We start from the raw sequence: 23,010 nt of genomic DNA, 5'->3' as shown, positions 1-23,010 counted from the left end.
CACTGCTACTTTGGTCACATATCCATTACCTTATTATATTCATGGATCTGCTTCTGGGCTGTTTTTTCCTTCATTGATGTGTTTATCACTGCCCCACTGCCTTCATTTTTACAGCTTTATGACAATTTTTGATATCTGGTTGGCCAAATCTCTTCCAAAAATTTTCCTCGTTGTTGTTTTGCATGTTCTTGGCCCTTTGATCTTAGATATAAATTTTAGAATCAGTGTATCAAGTTTGACCAAAACCAGAACAATGTTGGGATTTTTTATTGAGTTGCATTAAATTTATATACATTTGGAAAGAAGTGAGTTATTTAAAAATACTGAGTTTTTCTATCCTTGAACATAATACATCTCTGCATTTATTCATCACTTTTAATATCATTTCATAAAACTTTGGAATTTTTTTCACAAACATCCCGCATATATTTTGTTAGATTTATTTCTAGGTACACTACTATTGTAAATATATTTTCTTAAAAATTATATTTTGTAATTGTTTTTAGTTGATATATAGGAATGCTGTTGTTATTGATTTTGTGTGTGGATGTGTGTCTTAACCCTGTATTTAGCAACCTTTTTGAACCCATTTTTCCTAATTTTATCAAATATGACTAAATTTTTTTCACTTTTAATTCCTCTTATCTTTCCTAGCCCTGTCCCCTCACAAGAGTGTGAGTTCTGTGAAAGCAGAGATCCTGTTTCTCTTGTTCACTTCCATATCCCAAGTGCTTAGAATAGTACCTGGCACACAACAGGTACTCAGTAGATGTTTACATTTGTTGCATGAATTAATAGATAAAGTTAATTGTCCTAATTCTAGATAGGAAACAGTGCGTACTAACTGTATAGATGTGGCTTCACGCGCACTGTTCGCTGTGCCTGGGCTGTGCCTCTCCTTTCCACCTGGCGGCCTCGTCTCCTCCCTCCAACTTTACTCCAGATTCTTTCCTGCTACTGGGCACCCCACCCCGCCCCCCGACCAGGCAGATGGATCTGAAGCCTTTCTCTGGTCTCAGTTCTTCTAGGAAGCTTTCCTGGGCTTCCCTGTACTTCAGAAAGATGGATCCAGAAAAACAAAAAACCAAAAAGTAAATAAGAATTAAAAGTAAATTATATGCTCAAACACAGATTAAAACTTAAGAGAATCACCTAAAGAGGTATGGAAACATACACAGAGTAAATGACATGATGGTGGGCACACAGTGCTACTACAATTTGGGAAAGGGAATTAATTTATGAATAATAGATAGAAAGCAAAGATCCACCAGCATCTCATCCTGCCAACAATTAGGAGGAACAGAAACACTGGATCAAGCGCCCCCATACGCAGACAGTGAGTCAGAAAAAACAGAGGACAAAAAAGTATTACATTCCGACGTTGTTCATTCCTGTGCAGTTTTCTAACAACTGTATTCCATGGGTGAAAACAACATGTATTTGAATCTTTTCTTTCCTGCTTTTAAAAATCACTTCAATTTTCTGCCTCTGATAAATGTTTTATGAATTTCCTTTTCTGGTGAGAGATTTTGCTGTGATTAAAGATTTCATCAAGTTATGACAAAGGCGGAATAGATCTTCATTCTCGAAAGCTCATTTTCCTGTGAGCTGAGTGAAGAGGCCTCTCGGAGGCAGCTGTCAGAGCTAATGAATGTTTTTCCAAGTGCTGAACCTCTGGGGAGGACACCCCGACCCACAGAACCCAGAATCAACTAAAGACGTGTCGTGCGACATCTCGTCGTAGTGCGTAGCGGGATGGTCAGGCTGCTACTTTACCATCTCCCTTGAGAGTAGGTGCATGTATGTGTTTTGAAAATCTGGTATTTCACAGATGCCCAGTGGCCTTTGGATGCTGTCAGTCTTTGTGTATGTGAGCGCGCGTGTGTGCGTGTGTGAACCCCTGGGCACGTCACTGCGCCCTCTCCACCTCAGTTCCCTTCTCTGGAAAGAACGGGGGACGCAGTTTGGATTGGAATACGCGTCTTCGTCCGCTGTGAGCACTACAGGATTTCTAGCTCTATGTCTTGAGTCTCGGTCATCACCAGCACTTTTCGTCATCTCCTGAGCCTCCCTCTCCTCTCCTCTCCATCAGTGGGTCTCGGGAGGACAACCTTGCAGGGCTTTTGTACGAAATAAGCAATGCAGGCAGCCGGCACACGTGGGTGTGAGTCCTGTCTCCCCTTTGCTTAACAACCAGCGAAATCTTCCCTCTTCACACTTTGGGAAACACACCTGAGAATTCAGATGCCCTATGGAAGGTCATGTTTTGAAGAAATGCTCAGCTGAAAGAGACCCAGAGCACAGACCCTTTTCTGAGGCTTTTTTTTCCTTCTCTGAAAGTCTCCGTACCCTGTTCCTCCAGGAAGGAGGATGGCTGCTGCTTCTGTTGCTGTCTGCTCCTGTCTTAGGTCTGGGTGTCCCGTTTTGATGAGCAGACGCTTATCCATCAGCTGTCACGCGCCAGCTGCGACACTTGGTGTTTGAGATGCTGTGTTAGTTTTAGGCAAGCATTGGACCGTAATGGGGACCTGACAAATGGCAGCTAGCACAAACGAAGCGTACGTGGCTGGAATTCTGTTTCTCACATGCAGCTAATGGGTCTGTGCCATCATTTCCCAGGGCCCCACTCTGCCCTCCACAGCCGTGGCGTTCATCCCCATCGCCCCCTAGAGTCCCTGAGCTTCCTGGCGTCCTGCTCCTCCCTGGGGAGGAAGCAAAGGGAGTCAGGAGGTGGAAGGGTGACGCCTTCCCTTCTCAAGGACTTGTCTTCTTATGTGGGATGAAAAGTCTCCAGAAGCCGGTTATTGGCTGGAACTTTGTTCCATGGCCCTCCCCTTGGGGAAGGGGGAGGCGGGAACTTGGTTACTTCAGTTTTGCTGTCTGCGGTAGAGAAGGCCAGGGAAAGGAGGTTTCAGGTGGGTGGTGAGTGACCCCACGGTGTCGCCCACAGTTCTGGGGGAGTGAGGGGTGGCCCCCGTGAGGACTCTCGGTGGACATGTGCACAGACAGCATGGGCATGGCTCTCTGTGGACCCCTGCCCAGCACCTGGCCCGGCACCCGTAGAAACCCAGGGCCATGATGCGGTCACTTATTGAATGACACTGTATGCCGAGTGCTTTCCCGCTGGGTCAGGCGTCCTAGCGGTCACACGTGTGAGGCTTGGAGAACTCAAGTTACCTTCCCAAGGTCATTCAGTGTGTAAAGGGCACAGCTGGGTTATAAGCATGTGTCCCAGGACCGAGGAGGACCTCCTGTCCAAACCCACTGTGTAGAATTCACAATTAGTTCAGAATGAGTCTTCGTAAGCCTTTGTGTCCCGGGGTACATGACATTTTGATAAATCGTACTTCTCATGTCCTCCAGTGGTGTAAAATCTTTGGGGATGGGGGGAAGCAGAGTCACTCTCCTCTTTGGCTGTCAGAAGATGCTGAACTTGGCTTTGTCTTTGCACCACAGTACCCGGCAGTGCCACCTGCTCCTGGACGTCTTCAACTCCACGGAGCACGAGCTGACAGTCAGCGCCCGGAGCAATGAAGAGCTCATCCTGCACGCCGGCGAGTGCCAGCGGTGAGTGTCGTCACGGCCCCACGTGCTCCCTGGCCCCCCTCTCGTCACCCTGCTTGGGAGGTGCTGAAACAGTCCAGCCTCGAGACCTTAGCGGGCGGGCAGCCTGGTCCCCCATTCAGGGGCATCACAGCCCTTATTCAGGTTCAGTGACAGGATCGGTCGTGGTTGCAAATTGGAGCCAAGTGTAAAGTCAAGGTAGAAATGAATGGTTTCCGTCCGAGGAAGCCGCACCTCAGCTACAGATGCTTTCAGGCACCATGTCTGAGGACGCCCAGACGTCTGGGCAAGACCTTTCACTTTTAAATTCTTAAGAAAGCTGTATCTGGGGTCACTGGGTGTTGACCTGAGGGACGCGTATCAATGTCAATGGGAAGTTCCTTGGAGGAATTAATGTCACAGGAGACAGGCCAGGCAGAGGTGCCTGGAAGAGGTGCTGTGTCACCCGAGCTCAGCCCTTGGAGGGCAAAGAGAGGTGGCCCCGATGGGCCCTGGCCAGGGTCAGCCGCAGGACATGCCCTGGTCCAGCAGAGGCGAGCAGGGAGCCAAGGTGGAAGTGAGAGCCGACCAGGAGCAGAGCCAGGGCCACAGGGGCAGGTCCGGAGGCAGGTCAAGCTCGGTGACCTTGGAAAGAAGCTCTTTGCTGTGGTGGGGATCGCTTCCCCAGGGCCTGGCCCACTCCCACTCATTTGGGCCTCTCTCCAGACCAGGAGCTGTGCCCCCAAGCGCAGCTTGGATGTTAGGGCCATACCCTTATAGGTGGAATTATAGCTGGAGTAAGATATAGGTGAAATATAATTTTTATTTGTAATTGCAAAATACTTGAAACATACAGAAAATAATTTAGATACTAGCATACCATATCTCAGATTTCAGCGTGTTGCTATATTTGCTTGAGATCTCTCCCTCTCTCTCTCCCTCTCTGTCTCTGTCTCCCTCTATCTTTCTGTCTCCTCTCTCTCTCTCAAGGAAATAAAATGTTAAAAAAAAAATAGTGGACGTTAACACCATTGGTCAGTGGGGAGGAGGGAATGCAAATTTAAATCACAATGAGACAGCACTACACACTCATGAGAATGCTTAAAATGACAGACTGACAATGTCAAGTGTCCACAAGGAACATGCAGCAGCTGGAAGGTTCATGCCTGGGTGGGAATGTGAAACAGCGCAACCACTTTTGCAGAGGCTGCTGTAGTTTCTTACAAAACTAACCATACACGTACTCTGCCCAGCAGTTCCAACTCTAGTTATTTATTCAAGAAAAATTTTAAAACGTATGTTCACAAAAAGACCTATAAAGAATGTTCCAAGCCAAAAAATAGAGCTCAGGTGTCTGTTACAGGAGAACGAATTAACAAATGGTGGCATTTTCCTAATGGGATATTACTCAACAACAAAAACTGACGAACTCCTAATACATCACCATGGGTGAATCTCAGGAACCTTATGCTGAGCGTGGGGAGCCTGACCCAGAACAGCATGTGTCGTGTGGTTCCGTTCATCTGCGATCCCGGAACCAGCAAAGCTCTTCTGGGATGGTGAAAACAGAGCATCGGTTGCTTCTGGAGAGGTCGGGATGGGCTTTGACCAGGAAGGGGCACAAGGGGATTTTTCTAGGTGATGGCCATGTTGTCTAACTTGATATTTGGGTGTGGGTTCCACAGGTGTTTGCCATTGTTAAAATTTAGCCAATGTGTACTTAAGATTTGTGCATTTCTCTGAGAGTCGATTTTCTATCAAAAGAAAAACTGTAAGCAGATGTTAAACTCTGCCGGTTGAAGGACTTGGGGGTGGTGTATGATATCTGCACTAGTCTTTGAAATGCCTAAAAAACTAGATTCCTGGATGGGTGGAGGGATGGGAAGATGGATAGACTGAGTTGATAAAGCAAATAGAATAAAATGTTAATTATAGAATGTACCAATGGGTATATAGAGTATCCTCTGAGGAATTCTTTCAACTCCTAAGGAAATGCTGGGAAAAAATAAGCAAATGAAAAAGCAGCCAAGCCCGACAACCCCGCCCCCGGCCCCCCGCCCCCACCTTCCTTTCTCTTCCTCCTCCAGAGTCTGTGTGTCTCGGAGGCCGTGGCGTCATCCGCTCCACGCTTTACTACTTTATTGTATTTATTTATAGCCACAACAAACACTATGTTCAGAGTTTTTTTTTTTTTAATGACATAAGTGGTTCCATATCATATGTCTTTTTCTGCGTGTCTTTTTATAACTTGAAATCAGCATCGTGCTCTGGAGCTGAATATGAATCAGGTTTCTGCCTCCTGGCTGCTCTTCGTGATTCGTTCGTGAATGCGCCGTTCCTCCGTCTCCACGCTGATCCGCTACGAGATTGCTTCCAGGGTGTGGCTGTTTAGGGCCATTATGGAAGAGGACACGTATGAATGCGCAGTCGTATTTGCTGTCTGGGGCCGATAGTGGGAGGGCGTTCATGGCCTCACCCTTGAGAGGACGGAAACACTCCCTCTCAGGAGCTCCTTGTTGTAGGGGGTTCTTGCTGTGCGGGCGTGTGCAGGGCTCACGTGCTCATGCACGGAGGCCGTGGCGGCCGTGCTGAGTGTTCTGGCTCCGGGGCGTGAGGACAGGCTCTTTCCTGGCCTGCTGCTGCGTCCTTGGTGCTCTAGGCCACTGGCAGCGGCCTGGGCCCCGTGCTGGTCCCCAAGCTGTGAAGGAGACCGTCTGCCCCCTGCCTTGTCTGCCTTGTCTAGATGTTTTGATGTAGCCTGGGATCCCAGAGGACATCCTTCTGGTCGTCTTATGACACCAACATAAATCCTGCTTTAAAAAAATGACAAACTGCTGAGCTTGTTCTAAGCTTGACTCACTGTCAGCCGCAGAAGTCTGAGCGATGTTCACGGCCCCATTCGCAAATAAGCCCAGTTCAGTCTTGTGCTTCCGGCTTCTTCCTTGTTAAGCTTCTTGCTTAAATTCTCATTTCTTGATGCATCTAACTCGCACATTCTTTATTCATTCATAAAATATTCATTCGATAAATATTGATGCTTCGAGAACTTGCTCTGGGGTGCCTGCGTCAGGCTCCAGGAGCTACAGGATGAGTAAGCAAGGACCCCTCATGGCCGGGAGTTGGCGACACTCCCGCGGGCGGGGCGGCCCTGCCACTCCTGCCTGATGGGCCATCCTGCTGTTTTGGGTGGGGGGTAAACCAGAGGTCATGATGCTCTTTTCTGTCTGGGGAGTCAACTGGGGCGCTGCTCCCACTACCCCGCTAACCCAGGGGTGACCGCCGGGCATCCCAGCGTTCGCGGGGATGCAGGGAGTCACTGTGCTTCCCTTTCCAGACCTCTCCAGCCTTGCCTGGTTTGGACACACGCTCTGCCTCCATGGAGAGGGCCCAGGTCTTTGGTCTGACGGAGCAGGTCTGGGGGAGGAAGCTGCGGTGGGTGGACCTTGCCTGGCAGCCCCGGGAAGCCCCTTGAGTCCTGGGCTGCTGTCCCCGTACCTCCCGGTTCTGTCTCCTCGGAGCCCTGTGCCTTCCCGGAGTCCTGAGCTCAGCCCCCTCGAAGCCTGTCCCTCCCCCACCGGCGCCATCCCCACCACACCTCGGGCTTCCCTAGGCGCTCATGAGGGCTGCCCTCGGCCAGGCTTGGCCACTCTGAGGAGGGCAGGGCGGGCCAGCTCTCCCCGGTGGTGAGGGCAGCGGTGGTCCTCAGACTCCGGCTTTATCTCCCAGTGCGTGGCAGGCCACCTTCCCACTGCTCCCTGGGGAGTGGGCAGATGAACCACGGGTTCTGCCGGGGTGACACAGCCTCACCCTCGGTGAAAAGCCATATTCCTGGAAGCCACGTAGCTGTGATGCTGCTCTTCTCGGAGCCCTGGCATCCTGGGTCACAAGGCATTTGACGTCCTTTTAAGGGTGACCTGCAGTCCAGGAGAGGGACCAACTCCAATTAGACTGTTGGGGGCCTGCATCTGTCTCCCCCTCCCTTCGGGTAGAAGGGCGTGCCAAGTACAAGAGAAACGTGTCCTTGGAGTCACAGTTTCTGAGCCCCGTGTGTTTGTAGGAGGTCAGGCGCTCAGTCCCCCTAGTACCCTCACACAGGAGCTTCTGTCCGCATGTTATAGACAAGCAGACTGAGTACAGAGGTCAAAGGCACTTGGTGGCACCCAGGTCTGAATGACGCCATGGCTGAGCTTGGAATGGTGATTTAAGATGGGCTGGAGATGCTAACACATATATATGGAATCTAAAAAAACAAACAAAAAATGGTCATGAAGAACCTGGGGCAAGACGGGAACAAAGACACAGACCTACTAGAGAATGGAACTTGAGGATACGGGGAAGGGTAAGCTGTGACAAAGTGAGAGAGTGGCCTGGACATATATACACTACCAAACATAAAATAGATAGCTAGTGGGAAGCAGCCGCATAGCACAGGGAGATCAGCTCGGTGCTTTGTGACCACCTAGAGGGGTGGGATAAGGAGGGTGGGAGGGAGACGCAAGAGGGAAGAGATATGGGGATATATGTGTATGTATAACTGATTCACTTTGTTATAAAGCAGAGACTAACACAGCATTGTAAAGCAATTATACTCCAATAAAGATGTAAAAAAAAAAAAAGATGGGCTGGAGGGGGCGGGGGGAAGCAGGTTCTATTTTCTCCTCTTTCTGCTCTGTGCAGCCTTAGGTAAGCTGTGACTGGCACTGAAGTCCATTGTCAAGCGTACAGGCCGGCAGAAGACGGGGAGGCGGAGGAGCAGGCTGGGTCTTTGGCTTGCAAGGTGTTCATTAATTCATTCAACAAGCACTTCCCGAGTGTCGAGCGAGTACCACGCCCTGCCAGGAGATGACATAGTGAGTAAGGTCCTCACTGTGTCCTCACTGCACTTATGTTGGGTGTGGAAGAAAGGCAGGGATTGTCACACAGGGTGAGGAGAATCCAAAGCTGAGAGGAAGAAACCCAACTTGGGGCTGGGAAGGCTTCCTGGAGGAAGTGATGCTAATACAGAACAGGACACTGAGTAGGAGTGAGGTGGGGCTGGAGTGCAAGGGAGAGCAGCCCAGGTGAAGAAGCAGCACGCCCTGGAAAGGGGAGTGTGCGTGGGGTGGCGTGAAGGACTTCTTCATAGGCTGAATGTTCGCGTTTTTAAACTGGAAATACCACTCTTATACCCATGTTTCCTAGGGATATCTAGTTCATCTTATAATTTAAAATACAACATTTCAGCAAATGGATGTAGCAAGTACCTTTTCACCTTCCAAATCTTTTCTGTGAAAGGTCCTTTGGAAATCAGTGACTCATCTCTCTTTCTGTGGCCTGGTTGATGCATCAGTTCTGTAATTAAGCACCATTAGTTAACTTCACTTTTGCCATACACGATTTGTGATGCTTGGTCTGTGCTGATTGCATTTCCTGGGGCTCCACACCATCGGTCGTGACATTGAGAATGTCCTCCAGACTTGCAGCTAGATGCCTGAAGTAACATTCATTTTTACCCGAGGGGTGGTGTAAAGAAGAACCCACTTTCACAAGCATTTCTGCCTTTAATCCTCATCCTCAAGGTGTGGGCATTGTGCCCATCTCTGCTTACGCATAAGAGAGCTCGAACTTGCCAAGGGCCATGCAGTTAGTTGTAATTGGAACGCGGGGCTGCCCAGTTGCCACCATACCCCTCCGCGGGAGTTACCTGCACTTCTTTAGGCTATGTCCCGGGAACTGGGCATCCCCCGTCCTCCAGTTTCAAAAGATGACCAGAAACAGTAGAACACTTTTCTGAGTGAAAAAGAATGAACTTCCTTAAGAAAATACAGTGTCTCCAGCAGCAAATGTACTGGAAAAATTAAGATATGATAATTATTGTGTTTTTGCTTAATTATCAAACCATTAAAATTAAATTTCATGACAACCCTCATTTATGCACAAATCTCTCTTAATTTACAGTAACAGATGCTGTCTCATCCCGTGCTTCAGGCTACCCCGCCTTGTCCCGCCCTCCCTCACAGGGAGCCACTGCCTGCTTGGCAGGCCTGGCACGTCTGGTCCAGGCGTCTCCCCGCTGGGGAGCCTCGTCGCTGGCTGGCTGAGAACAGGTCAGCCCTGTCAAGTGTCCGGATGGAGAGTGCACCGCACAGGTCCTAGAATGGCTGTGGAGCCAGAGGGGCAGGGACGGGCTCCGGAGCAAGTACAGCTTCGGCACTCTGAGACTTTCCCCTTGACGCCGTCCAGGCTGTGGGGAGGGCCAGACCCTCACATCTGGAGGATCCTGGCGGGGCTCTGGGGTGGGAGTGAGAAGGCCTGGGCACTCCATGGCATTGTGGTTGTGTTTCTAGGGTTCTCTTGATGGTCTGAGGGGGGCCCAGCCTGTGGCACAGCGCTGCATTCAGCCGGCAATTTGTTTCCGGTTTAGCTTTTCTTCTTCTGCCTCTTGAGTGGCTTTAGATAAGCCTTTTCCCTCCTCTAGGTTTTAACTTCTTCCCTGGTTCTGTGAGAGGCTCAGACAATGTTTCCTGTAGGAGTGAACGAGCAAGTGAAGTGATCACGTGATAAGCGATGACTTGTGATTGGTTACTTGCTGTGCTGCGTGTTCTGTCTTCAACGTGTCTTTTGAGGTCGCTATCGTGATCATCGTCCCTATCTAGCAGATGAAGAAACTGAGGCTCAGAGGGGTGACCAGCCAGGTGACCCCTAAGGTCGCGTCCTCCTCTCATTTTGACTTTGATCTTCTGTAACTCCCAGCAGAGGGGTTTGGGGAGCAGCCTGTGTGTCCTCTACCCCCGCTATCGTTCACCTGTGCGCAGGCGCCTTCCCCGGGAACAGTGAGCGTGTAAGCGGTGATTTCCGCGCAGGCCTGCCTCGGGGGGTGTATGCCGCTGTATCACAAATTGCTGTTTATCCGAGCCCAGAACAGCCCCAGTCCCAAATATCTAGCTCCTCCTACCAACTGTCTCCACGTTCTTCTCTTGTTCAGTTCCATCGAGCACTTCATTGCATCCCGCAAGGAAGCCTTGTGGTTAGGAGCCCGGTGTTGTTGCCCTTTGCTGTTTAACTGCAGCTGGAATGTATGCATGGCCTCCTTCCACGGGTGGTCTGCCCTGCCCCGCGCCGTCCACAGGCCTGTGCCCCCAGCCCGGTGGTCTCTTCTGCAACCGTTCTGAGTCAGAAGACTTTGTGGATTTTCTTTGTTCCTTTTTCAGACTGGGAGGAAAGTGGGAGAGTCCTTCAGAAACTAAGCTTATGGAAACCAGGAGAAAGCACCTTGGTGTGTTCTTGTCCTTTCGGCTGACTGATGGGGAAACTGAGGCTCGGGTTTGCTTCGCAAGCCCCGGGCAGGATGACGTTGGTGCCGGGCTCCTCACTCCTGGCCACAGCGTCTCCGCCACCCCACTCTGCATCCCTTCCAGTTAGCGGTTTTTCAAGTCTCCTAATAGAAACCCGGATGGCGCCAGAATCAATAGGATCCCCTAATGGTTCATAGGCAGCAAGAGGAGGGGTCAGAGCTCAGCCTGGAGAAGCTTCCAGGTGACAGAGATTCGATACCTGGAAGATGCTGCAGTTTGCTGACTCAGATGACAGCAGAGAGTCTCTCCTCTTCGTGAGAAAAGAAAAACCAGGTCACTCGCTTGGGCTCCGTACGCCGGGCAGCTTTGTGTGGCCTCTGTTGTCCTGAGCGACTGGAGCCTCCCTCCTGCAGGAGCTGGTGCCCCCTGCACCCACGCCCTGGCTGCAGGCTGGTGCTCAGGCGCCCACCCCGTGGACACAGGCCTAGCGGGTGCAGATCTGGGGCCACACGGAGCCCAGGCCCACTCTCGCTCGGCCGCTGGCTGGCTCGGCTGTCTGGGTAAGTCGCCTGGCCTTGTTGGGCTTTCAAGTAAAGCGTGGATACTGATGCCTGTCCTGCAGGTCGTTATAAGTACTAAAGTTAGTCCAGGCTGTGTGCCTAGCACTGCACGTGACCCCCGGCAGGTGCTCCATGACGGGCAGGTAATGCTATTTTCAGCTGTGAGAACGGCTCCCGCCATCCGAGCCGCCAGGCCTAGGGAAGGGCGTGCGCTTGGGGTCTTGTGCTTCCTTTCTGGGGAGATGACTGTGCGGAGTTTTGCTCAAGTGCTTAGTTATGACTTGGAGTCGCGTTGCCCAGGCTCCTGGGCGGTGTCTGACGTGGGGACAGAAGGTCCTCCTCTGTCAGGAGCCGGAGGCCACACAGCCGCTTCACAGGGAGGACTTACTATGAGGGCTTGTTAACGAGGCCTGACCAGGGAACTGGTAACCAGGTAACCGGAAGGGTAGGGGGCGCCACTGAGGCGTGCGGTGTAGCAGACCTGCCGCCCCTGGGTCTGGGGGCCAGGGTTATGGGCCGGCATCATTGCAGTTGGGAGCTGGGGGTTGGCGGGACGCCTGGGGTCTGGGGTCTCGGGGGAGGTGCAGCCACGGGAATCTCAGGCAGATGGCCTCCCTTGGGAAGTGACAGGAAGGCCCGGAGGGAGCAAGGCCGTCCCCTGGGGCCCCTCGACCTTCGGCTCGGATGGGAGGGCAGAGCGTGGCCCGCAGGGTCAGCACTGCGGGGCCTCAGGCCATGACAGAGCCGCCCCGCCGCGTCCTCCCTGATCTCCCCCTGGAGCTGTGTCCTGCTCCCCTGTGTGTCCATGGACTCTTGGATGGCGTTTGGTATTTTCTACCTCGCGTCTCGCTCTGCCAGACTAGCGGTTCCCAAACTTCGCCTCAAATTGTTATTACAGGGCTCCCCTCGCCCCACCACCTCCTGATCTGATTGGTTGGGTGCCACCTGGGCCTCGGGACCTGTCAGTCTCCCCTGGTGACTCTAACGGGTGGCCCTGTGCGGGGACCACGAGGCTCGACTGTGGGGTCTTTGGGGGCAGCGTGTGTGTCTTGCTCAGCTCTGAGCGTCCCTACCACCGTGATCCACTGTCAGGCACACAGTAGGTGCTCAGGTAACGTGCATGAGTGAGTGAGTTAGCCGTGGGCGTGCTGAGTGTCATTCACAAGCGTTCCCCTCCTCCTTAGGGGTCCTGCTCAGGGCACGTCCACTCACAGCCTGACTCAGGCAGGCTTTAAGCTGACCCCATCGGGGGACATGGTGGTGATTATCCTCCTGGTTCAGTTCACCAGGAAGAGGTGGCGGGTAGTGACACGGGTCTTGTGTTCTCTTTGGTGCTTATCCCTCACACTCCCAAGCCCAGTCTCCCCCAGCCGCAGTGCTCCGGTTGGTCTGGAGCTAGAAATTCTGGGAACTCATCGTTCCCTTCGTGGGGATTGGAGTCTGGCCGTGGAGCCCCATGCGCAGACCTCTCAGGGCCCTCAAAGGTGTCTGCCCACGTGTTAGGGAAAGGGTCTCATCTTACCTGGTGGGAAGAGGAAAGTGCCCTGGACCGAGCCGAGACGTGTGCTGCAACCCCAGCTCTGCTGGTCCTTGGTCGCGCCCTTGGCTGGTCCTTCACGCTCTCTGATGCTGACGCCTCGTTTGTCAGATGGGCGGGGGGAAGAAGCCCAGCCGTGCCCACCTCAGCGCTGGGCCACTTCAGCGAAGGTGCCGAAGGGAAGGGGTGTGTCGTTATTCATTCTTTTACTTAAAAACTTTATGTGGAGAATTCAAATATATACAAGAGGTGCCGTAATAGTACTTCTCACCCAGTTCTATAACTAGTGACTCATGGCCAATCTTTTTCATCTCTCCCTCACCAACTGCCCCATTTCCTGTGTTATTTTGAAGTAAATCCAAGACGGCATATCATTTCATCTGCAAATATTTTAATAGTCAACATTGGAGCTCTTTTTAAAAACATAACCACAATGCCATATCATGTTTTAAAATGAGCAGTTCCTCAATATCGATGTTTAAATTTCCAATGATCTCGTTGTCATGTTTTTTAAACATTTTTTGGAATCAGAATTCAAGAGGTTGATAAGTCGCACATCCGTTTTTAATCTGTAGGCTCCCTGTGCATCTCTTTTTTCTCACACTTGTTCATTGACTAAATCAGGTCCCCCAGTTGGGGATTTGGCCAGTTGGGTGCCTGTGGTGGTGGTGACCTTGCTCCTCTGACTGACTTCTCTTTCTTTATTCCTTATTAAATTGGTAGTAAGCTCTAGAGGCTTGATCATATTCAGTGATAGTTTTCTTTTTCTTTTGCAAAGAATCTCCATCAGAAGGCACTGGTGTCTGCTTATCTACTTTCTGTGATGGAGCTGTTATTATTAGATCTTTTCCTTTTATCTAACCTTACACCCCGAATGCATGCCTTTCATCCCCAACGGATGAGTAGACATTAAGAAATTCTCTAACTCTTTTTCATAAGCTCAAAATGAAACACACAAGCATTTTCTGTCTGAGGTTTGGAAAATGAACAGATGAAGAAGTGAAGCCGTTTCCTGTGTCTCTCCGCTCTAAAGCATCCTGCCCGTCAGATAATTAAGGCTCATTGTTCTCAGCAGGTGCCCAGCGGGAGACATCGGGGTAACGCTGGGGCTGCTTAGGGCTCTCAGAGGCCCAGCGGGATTGGGAAACCTGCATCCACCTCTGGTAGCTGACGCAGCCCTGGAGCTGAGTGGCTCCGGGTCTGGCAGGACCGGGCTGCGGCCCACGCGGGAGTGGCGGCATCCTGACTGTCCAAGGGAACTGGTTTCGGGGGCTGGTGGTGGGGAGAGGAGGGGACGTAGAGTTCGGGATGTCTGGGACTTTGTGGCACAGATTAGCCCGAGCGCATCTGTGTGTATTTGTCACACGTTATGCTGCTTCCTCTGAAACTAACTAAAGCTTGTGAATGTTTGTGTTTTTCCAGGGCCAGGGTTATTTTTCCCATTTGACGAACAGCTCACCGCAGCTCAGGATGGGAGAGCTGGGTGTTTCTGTGGCCCGAGTGCAGGGGGAGGTGATGGGTGGACTGGTCTGGGCCAGACCTCAGCGGACCTTGGATGCCGATGAGTCTCAATACGTTTTTAATGAGGGATACATTTGAAGATGTCTTTGTCTTTTGGGTTTTCCCCGTTTTCACCTTCAGGATAAATGACAGCTTCACCCTGGCTTGAAATCCTCCTGTGAGAGCCATGGTCAAAGCCACGTCTTTGGAGGGGAAGGGGTGGTCACAAGAGAGTTCGAGGCAGGAGAGTGTCAGCTTGACCTTTTAGGAAGTGTCTGGAAGGGGTGACAGCTGGTGAGAGCCTGGGTGGTCTCAGGCAGGTCATGGCGGCTGCGCCTGGGGGCGCCCTTTGGAGCTGAGAGAAGGGTCGGGATCCGGAGACCCTCAGGAGGGAGGAAGGATAGAGGGTTGGTGGGTGTGGGCTGTGGAGAAGGAAAGGGAAGTTTCTAGTTTGGGCAGCTGGGTGGGTGGTGGTGCCATTTGCTTGCCCAGCAGATGCATGGCCAGGGCGGGGCAGGGAGGTTCTGAGGGCACCGAGGCTACGGCCGCAAGGCTGCTGTCCTCGCAGGGGCAGCCCACTTCCTGCTGCACCAGAAATGCCGCGCTGTGACCTTGGGCAAAGAGCACAGCAGTGGGAGCCGAAGGTCTGGCTTCTGGTCGCGTCTCTGCCAATGCCTGGCTCGTGCCCTTGGGCTTGTCATTCGGGCTCCCAGCAAACTGGGGGCTCGGTTAGGTCCTGTGAGGAAATAGCAGTGGAGCTGCCTGAAAGCTGCAGGACACTTGGAAGACTTGACCGTTTTATTCTCCTCCCTCCTGGGAGCGAGACCTTGGGGAAAGGTGGGGACAGGCGTGCTCTTCCCCGTCTCCTGGGACAGGCGTTCTGTACAACCGGCGCCTTTCTCTGGGGCTCCGCAAGGGATCTCAAGCTGCCGGCACCCGGCTCTCCCGGCCCTGATCGGGCTCGTAGCCAGTGACACTCAGAGAGGCCTGCTGGGCCCCTGCGGGACTCCGGGGGCTGCCCTTTTGTTTGGGCCCGGCTAGCCCCTCTGTTCCTCAGCTTAGGGAAGCTCTTCCCATTCAACCCCACACGCCGCCTTTGGGCCTGGGAATGGGACGCGGATCCCAGCGTGGGAGGAGAAGTGAAAGAGGAGGGGTCGGTATCCTCGTCCCGGCCAGCAGTGTGGGGCAGCCTGAAGCCGGGCAGGCTGGTCCCAGGGCCCGAGGCTGCAGGGGTCGGCAGGGCTGAGGCCAGTGCAGGGACCCTCCTCTGGGGGGGAGTCTGGTCCACGGCATGCTTATCAGCAGACTGACCGACGGCCCAGAAGAATCGCTGCGTCCTTTCTCGGACTGCCTTACCTAGCATCTTTCACATAAGGAAGCACTTCAGGGTTGGAATTGTGCTGGAACTTGGATGACAAGGCAGCCTCACAGCAGAGTATTAGAACCGCTGGTGGCAAAACCGAAGGGAAGTGGGTGTTGACATGATGGAGTCGTTTAATCTGTGTCAGTTCAGAAGGTCTCCACGAAGGTACATTGACTCAAAAGACCCGTTAGCCGCTGGAACCTGCCCACGATGGACACAGTAAAACCCGCGCTGGCAGAGGAGCTCCCCTCGGCTTCCAGCGTGTGAGCCCTTGTGCCCCTGGTCTTGGAGGGAAGGGGGCGTCCGAGGCTTCCTCCCGGACCACTTGCTGACGCCTCTGAGTTCTACATGGTCACGCTTTCTAGCCTTCCCCGTCAGCAGGAGGCTTCCGGGCCTCTCGTGTCACCCCCCCCCCCACCCGCCTGTCATCTCTGCGTGCCCGTTGAGGAGACAGGCTCAGCGGGAGCAGGTGACCCGCCCCAGGTGACACTGCCCGGGGGTGTCCGAGCCAGGGTTTGAAGCGGGCTCGTGAGAGGCCTCCTGTGGAGAGCTCCCTCCTGCCGGCTCCCTGGGTCGTTGTACCTGTGAGTCGAGAGCTTCCCAGGAGCCTCTCCAGGCACCAGAGATGCAGGTGTTACAGGACAGTGGCTTGGAGGACCCCAGAGTGTGTCGGGAGGGAAGGGCCAGCGACTGGACGATCAGATAGATCAAGGGCAAGGCTACGTGACAGACCTGCGCAGGAGGGGTGCCATCGCTGCGTATCATTCCCGAGGCCGTGACGCGGAGCATTTTAGCACGATAGCGGGCGTCCGCCCATTCAGGGCCATCTTATCAGTTGTCTTCCCTATCTTTCAACTTGAGAATGAATATATTGCATAGGTATTATATGCACACAGTATGTGCACTGTGTATATACATGTGCTCAGGTGTACTTACACACACCTGCACACACGCATAAAACTATGAACGTTATCCTTACTGTCTTCAAAATACGGTTACAGCTCCGGGGGTTTATGTGAAGTGCAGCCGTAGCTGAGAATCTCTCCACTTCAGAACTAGTGGAAAAGCCGTGGCTTCAGGGTTGCAGAGACCTGGGCCAGGTCCTCCCTCCTTGACCTCTGCCTGTGGCACGATCTCGGGCAAGTTGCGTACCCTGCCTTAGCGTCGGTGCTGACGTCTGCACGCCCGGGCTGATGGCGGTACCTGCCCGGGGAGGTGGGTGAGAAGGTTGAGTGAGTAGCTCTCATGTACCTGCAACTGCTCCAGAAATGCCAGTCCACTTGTATTACCTCGGAGACACGTGGAGTAGTCTGCTGTGTCAGTCACAGGCCATCCTGAAGAGAGAGAGGCAAAGGCCCTGCGAGGTGAGGCTCACAGAGAGCGCACCGTGCCTCCCTTCAGGAATGTCGCTTTGTTAACATATGGTATCAGTTGTCCACCAGCTGCCGGATTCCAGAGGCCAAGTCCAGTTGCCCCCTTCTGCTGTGTCTTCCCGCCTGATATCAAGGTCGTCTTGGAAATCCCTGAGATTCAAGGAAGACTGGGCATCCCATCCTGGGAAAGAACTTAAGACTCCTGATAGTAGGAGCCTGTTTCCAGGGCTTGTTAGTGACCAGGGGGCACATAATCAGAAAACAGGCACCTGAGAGCTGTGGGAATTGTTAAGGCCATGGGGCAAAGGCTGCGAGTTTCTCCATTTAATGTATATATTAAAAAAAAAAGAGCGTGTGCGTATGTCATTGTGTACCCTCCATCCGCCTACACCAGCTTTTTATTAGGGAAAGTGTTTTTTTTCATTCTTGTTGCTGTATGTTCTGTGGGTTTGGACAATGATGTGTACGGTGACGTGTACCCATCATTCTAAAATCCCCCGTGCTCCGCCTGTTCATCCTTCCCTCCCCTCCAGCCCCTGGTGATCACTGATCTTTTTACTGTCTCCTTAGTTTTACCTTTTCCAGAATGTCATATAGTTGGAAGCATACAGGATGTAGCCTTTTCAGGCTGACTTCTGTTATTTAGTGATATGCATTGAAGGCTCCTCCATGTCTATTCATGGCTTGATAGCTCATTTCTTTTTAGCACTGAACAATATTCCATTGGAAGTCCCACAGTTTGTTTATCTATTTACTTACTGGCGGACATCTTGGTTGCTTCCAAATTTTGGCCTTCATGAATAAAGCTGCTCTAAGTACCCATGTGCAGGATTTTGTGTGGATGTAAGTTTTCAGCTCCTTTGGGTAAACACCGAGGGGCATGACAGCTGGATCGTATGGTAAGAGTTTATTTTTACCAGAATCATTGTGCATTTTAAAAAGCCAAAAACAATGCATACTTTTTTACCTCTTTCATCATCCAGTTTCCAAGTACTGTTCCATAGCAATAGGAAAAGGAAAAAAAGGAAAGAAAAAATGCTGAAGTAAAACAACACATAGCATGGTGCGGGCTTGGGGCGTCCCGTTCTCTGTCTGCAGCACCCCGCCCGACCCAGTCGGCCGCGTCATCTCCTCATCCTAGGGGACTCTGGGCTTCCCCACTCCTCCCGCCTTTCATCCACGCGTCCTCTGCATCTCATGCTGGGGTGTCCTTATTTGCTTGCATGTCTCTCTCTGCCCTGGGAGCCCCCTCTGGGCAGGGGTCATGTTCTCCTTATCTCAGTGCTGGTTCCTGGCCTAGTGCCTGGCCTAGTAGGACCTGAATTGAATCACTTTCTGTATCATTCAGTTTAGGCTGAGTTTCTCTGCAGTAACAAAAGACCCAGAATCTTAGTTACTTAGCACCACAGGAAGATTTGTTTCTTGCTCACGTTTTGTGTGTATCACAGGTTGGTTTAGCTCTGCTCCGTTTTGCTTCCATTCGTGACCCGTGTCCTCTGGAGACATCCTGGTTTTGGGGCAGAGGAGAAGAGAAGGGGACAGGCCACATGATAGCTCAGGAGCATTCTGCTTGGATGTGGCCTGGATCACTTCCTGCACATTTTGTCGGTCAAAGAAGTCACAGGGCAGCCTGAGATCAAAGAGGCGAGGGTGGGCAATCCTGTAGGACGGGCACCAAGATTTGGACAGTGCTGGAGTCTAAGCACTTTCTTTGCATTTAAAGGGAAACTACCATACTTCTTTGGGTCTTCATCTTCCACTTTTTGCCATCTGTAGAGGATGGTTGCTTTTTTCCTATATGAACATATAACGTTACAGTTGACTCTGCATCCTTTCGTCCTTTCCTACATTTGTTCAGAAGGCATTACTAGAATACCCATCGTGTCCTAAGCACCATGCTGGTGCTGTGTGGAGAAGGGCTCACAGACATACCCACTTAGCCTGGTGTGATGCACATGTGTGCTAGGCGTGGAAGTGAATCCCTTGTCATTTTAACTGAGGTTTATTGAGCACCTGTCAGACTCAGGCTACTCTGGCTGGAAGCCCAATCTCTGCTCTCAGGTTTTGTTACACGAGACCAGAAAGGGACTGATGTGTGTGACAGCCAGCACGTGCCGGGCACCGTGCTGCCAGCTTTATAGACTCGCTTATTGAGCCTCAGCAATCTGAAGGGTGGGCAGCCTGAACCTATCCAGTAAAGGGGGAGACTTGAGACCGTGGCTGCCCCATCCCCCGTCAGAGAGATTCGGGTGGGAGGGGCCAGAGTCCTCAAGTGTCCCACCCCGCACTCCCACGAGGCCGAGTGAGGACTGGAATTCGGGGCACCTGCTCTGGGGTCGCATGGCACGGCCTCTGCCTGTGCCCAGCTCCCCTCTAGGATGAGACAGTCCAGCCAGGGACCTCATCCCCCCTGCCCAGGAACCCTCTCCTCTTATGCAGGGCCTAGCCTGGAGGAAGTGCTCCTTGGTATTGGTCGAAATCAGCTGTCTTCATCACCTCATCCTGTTTAAAGTTTTTGTTTGTTTGTTTGTTTTTTCAGAATTGATATGTACCAAGGACCTTTTTTCTCTTTAAAAACCTCCCTCCAAGAGAACTCGGGGTGTTGTGCTGGAAAGCCTCGTGATGGAGGCTGCACGGCCCCCAGGACGCCTGTCTGCCTTGCTTCCTTCATGGCTGTGTATTGCTGGTTAGGTTAGAGGGAATTCTTTTATTTCCAATTAATCATCTCTTGCGAACCTGTTCTGCATTCAGCACACAGCGGACTCGCTACTTAACATGTAGCTTCCTCGCTCCCTCCGGGACTCTTCTCTATTTTTTATAAGTAATTGCATTGTTTGTGTTTGCTTCTTGTGTTTTGGAGATGTTTCTGGAAGAGGGAAGCAGAGGTTATGGCTCCTGAATGCTAATGGACACCTTGAGAGGGGTGTCCAGAGACCAGGAGGTAAAGCTGCTTTGCTTTGGGAACCTTTGTTCTTGATAAGTAGTTCTGACGATAAAAAATTCACAAAGGCACTGTTTCTGCTAAACGGGACCTGAGGACCACCTTGTCAGCCCGCATTCCCAGCTCTGTGCCCAAGAGGTGTGTGCAGACCCCAGTCTGTTCAGAGGAGACAGGGCGGCGGGTGGTCCGGAGGACCTGATGCTTCTCCCCCCAGGTGTTTTGCCTGACAAAAGGCGATTTTCAAGGGTGTCTTGTGGGGAGAATCTGTAACCTCAGGAAGCAGACAAGCCAGTATTGCAACTACAGAAGGCATATTTCAGACCACACGGGAATATTCTTAACAACCCTTTCTAAAGGCCCGAATGTCGGAGGCCCTGTGCTAGGTGCTGAGGGTCTGCAGACGAATAAGCCGTACACTCTGCACTGCAGTTACAGGTGGTGCGGGAGGGAGCCCAGATCTAGGGAATGAAGACGGACAGACTGACAGTTACCGCCAGCCTGGGCAGCTCAGAACAGACATGGCCCTGGGGGGGCCCTCACCCTGCCCCTCTTTCCTTGGATCGGTATAACATGATGCTTCCTTCTGCGCTCAGTCCCGGGGAGGAAGTCAGTTGCTGTTGGGATAATTTTAGGGACAGCTTTCCTCTGCTGCTTTCACTGAATAGTCTTCTCAAGTGTGCCTATTAATAGCACTGGGGTCAAAGTTCCTTGGTAGAGATGTTTAGTATTTTAGGGAAATGGAAAATCTAGCCTCTGTCAAACATTATTTTTCCCAGAATTTGCTGAGTGCTTGAAGTTACACAGTCTTGCCATGTTTGTTTTCCTTATTTAATCTCTTCGTGTTTTCTTTAATAACTATTCTTAATGTTATTTTGGAGATGCGGTTCTTCTGAATATTTGTAATGATTGTTCTGAAAAATACCTCTTAACTCCATCAAACTTTGGAACCTTGAAGTTGGAAGGGGGGGTCTTTGAGATCGTCAGAGCCCTGACCCCTCATTACCGGTGGGGACCCTGAGGCCACCAAGAAGGCAAAGTGGCCTTTTCAGGATCTCACAGCTGCCTGGAGGGAGAGCCAGGCTAGACTGGGCGTCCTGGCTTCTAGATCCCAGGGCTGTGGCTTCCTAGCGGGGGGTTGAGTCAGGGTGTCTGAACGAGGGAGCACGCCCGGAATCAAGTGTAGGCTGGTGCTCTGCACCGCACCCTTTCCCTGAGGGAACAGATTTCTCTCTTCGGTCCACCTGGAGAATGTGTCCATTCTCCCAGACCCAGTCCAGCATCCTGTCTGCCGGAGGCCTGCCTGACCTCCTGAGACACGTCCTTCTTCTCTGTGTCCCGCGGTTCCTGGCGCCTGCCCTGCTGTTAGACTCTGCTGTGCTGTGACTGTGTCTACGGGTGCCTGTCCCCAGTGAGTGGTGACTCTGGGAGCAGCGGCCATGAATTCCTCATGGTCTCTCCCCCTAGGGTCCAGGGCAGTACCAAGTGGTTGACAAGGGTTGTAGGCAGGACAGTGCCCCCCGCCTAAGAGACGTCCACGTCCCAATCCCCGGAACCTGCGGATGTGTTCCCTTACGTGGCAAAAGGAACTCTGCAGATGTGATTGAGTTAAGGACCTTGGGATGGGGAGATTACCCTGGTGTCTTCGGGCTGCCATAACAAAGTACGACAGACTGGGTAGCTTGGAAACGATAGAAATTTCTTTCTCATAGTCCTGGCGGCGGAAGTCTGAGATCAGCTGGTTGCTCTGGGGATGGGGGGTGGGGGGGGTTTCACACCCAGGCCTTTGTGGCGCCAAGCACTCCTGGCACCTTCCCGGCATCTGAAGCTTCCAGATGCTTCTGCCGGTCCTCACGTTGCTGGAGGTTGTGCCTCACAAAGTGCGCTTTGAGGACGTTGGTCAGGGTCAACTTTCTTTCCTATTTCCTCTTTGTCCCCTGGTGGGCATGGCTCCCTATGGTCCACAGGGATTTATGAACTTTTAGAGGAATGGGCCTCAGGTCCTGTGGGTCCCTCTCCCTTCCACGTCTGGATCCTCTGCCATGAAGTGTTAGGGTTTCCATGAACATAAACGCACCTTTGTGCTGCAGCCTTACTGCAGAGCCATTTGAGAATCTATAACAAAGAGCCTTGAAAGCGTTTTGAGCCAGTGAGCGAGTCCCTCCTGGGAAGCTGTCCTGATGAAAATAAATCTAAACTACAGAGTGAGGGTTGAACACAAGGGTGTTTATTTCTGTGTTATTTTTAGAAACCAATATGTCCGACCATAGGGCATGATTAGTGAATTACGGTACATTTGTATAATTGACTGTTATGCAGCCATCAGAGATTGTGTTTTTATAGAGTTTGTAATGCCGAGCTCCGTTGTCACAACGAGGATTGTGATGCCAGCAGACACAGGCAAGGGAGACACGCTGCCTAGATGCGAGTGGAGGAAACACCACGTCTGGAGCAGGTGGCCCTGGCGCCGTGGTCCACGAGGCTGGGATGTCTCCGAGCTGCTGCTAAGACCCAGGGCGGGGGGTTGGGGAGCCCTGCCCAGGTGCTTGCCGAAGCTCTTCGGCCATCCCTTGGGACTGTGGATCCTCCTGGCCCCAGGCACTGTACCTGACCCCCTGGCTCTGTGTCTGCCTGTTCACCAGCTGGTGGGCAGCCCCCGATGCCTCCACAAGGCTGGGAGAATCTGAAGTCCATTTCCCAGGATCAGGACCGATCACCCCCGCTCCAGGCCCAGACTGCAGAGGAGCGGAAGTTCATGCCCGCAGCGTGGGTACATGTCCACCGCTTCATGTGTGGAGGAGACAGGACATAGACTGGTATTTGTAGTGTGATACACAGTGTGTACAAATCAACTAGCACGCTTAAGTAAGACAAGCACGGCAAGTTCATGTGACTGGAAGGGAATGCAACACAGTGGGCACG

At 52.1% G+C, this 23,010-nt stretch overlaps 1 protein-coding gene across 5 annotated transcripts in view; it reads left to right on the top strand.

The window, feature by feature from the left end:
* TRAPPC9 (trafficking protein particle complex subunit 9) overlaps positions 1-23,010 on the top strand; it is a 556,901-nt gene that overhangs the window by 379,326 nt on the left and 154,565 nt on the right. For all 5 annotated transcript variants that reach the window (XM_082433781.1, XM_082433777.1, XM_082433780.1 and 2 more), the window contains one exon: positions 3,457-3,567. In XM_082433781.1, coding sequence (XP_082289907.1) covers positions 3,457-3,567 — 111 coding nt within the window. The remainder of the gene's footprint in view (positions 1-3,456; positions 3,568-23,010) is intronic.

The sequence above is a fragment of the Balaenoptera physalus genome (genome assembly GCF_965194825.1).
Source record: "Balaenoptera physalus genome assembly, chromosome: 17".
Lineage (NCBI taxonomy): Eukaryota > Metazoa > Chordata > Mammalia > Artiodactyla > Balaenopteridae > Balaenoptera > Balaenoptera physalus.
The sequence above is the reverse complement of the archived record's forward strand: the minus strand, read 5'-3'. Positions and strand labels throughout refer to the sequence as shown.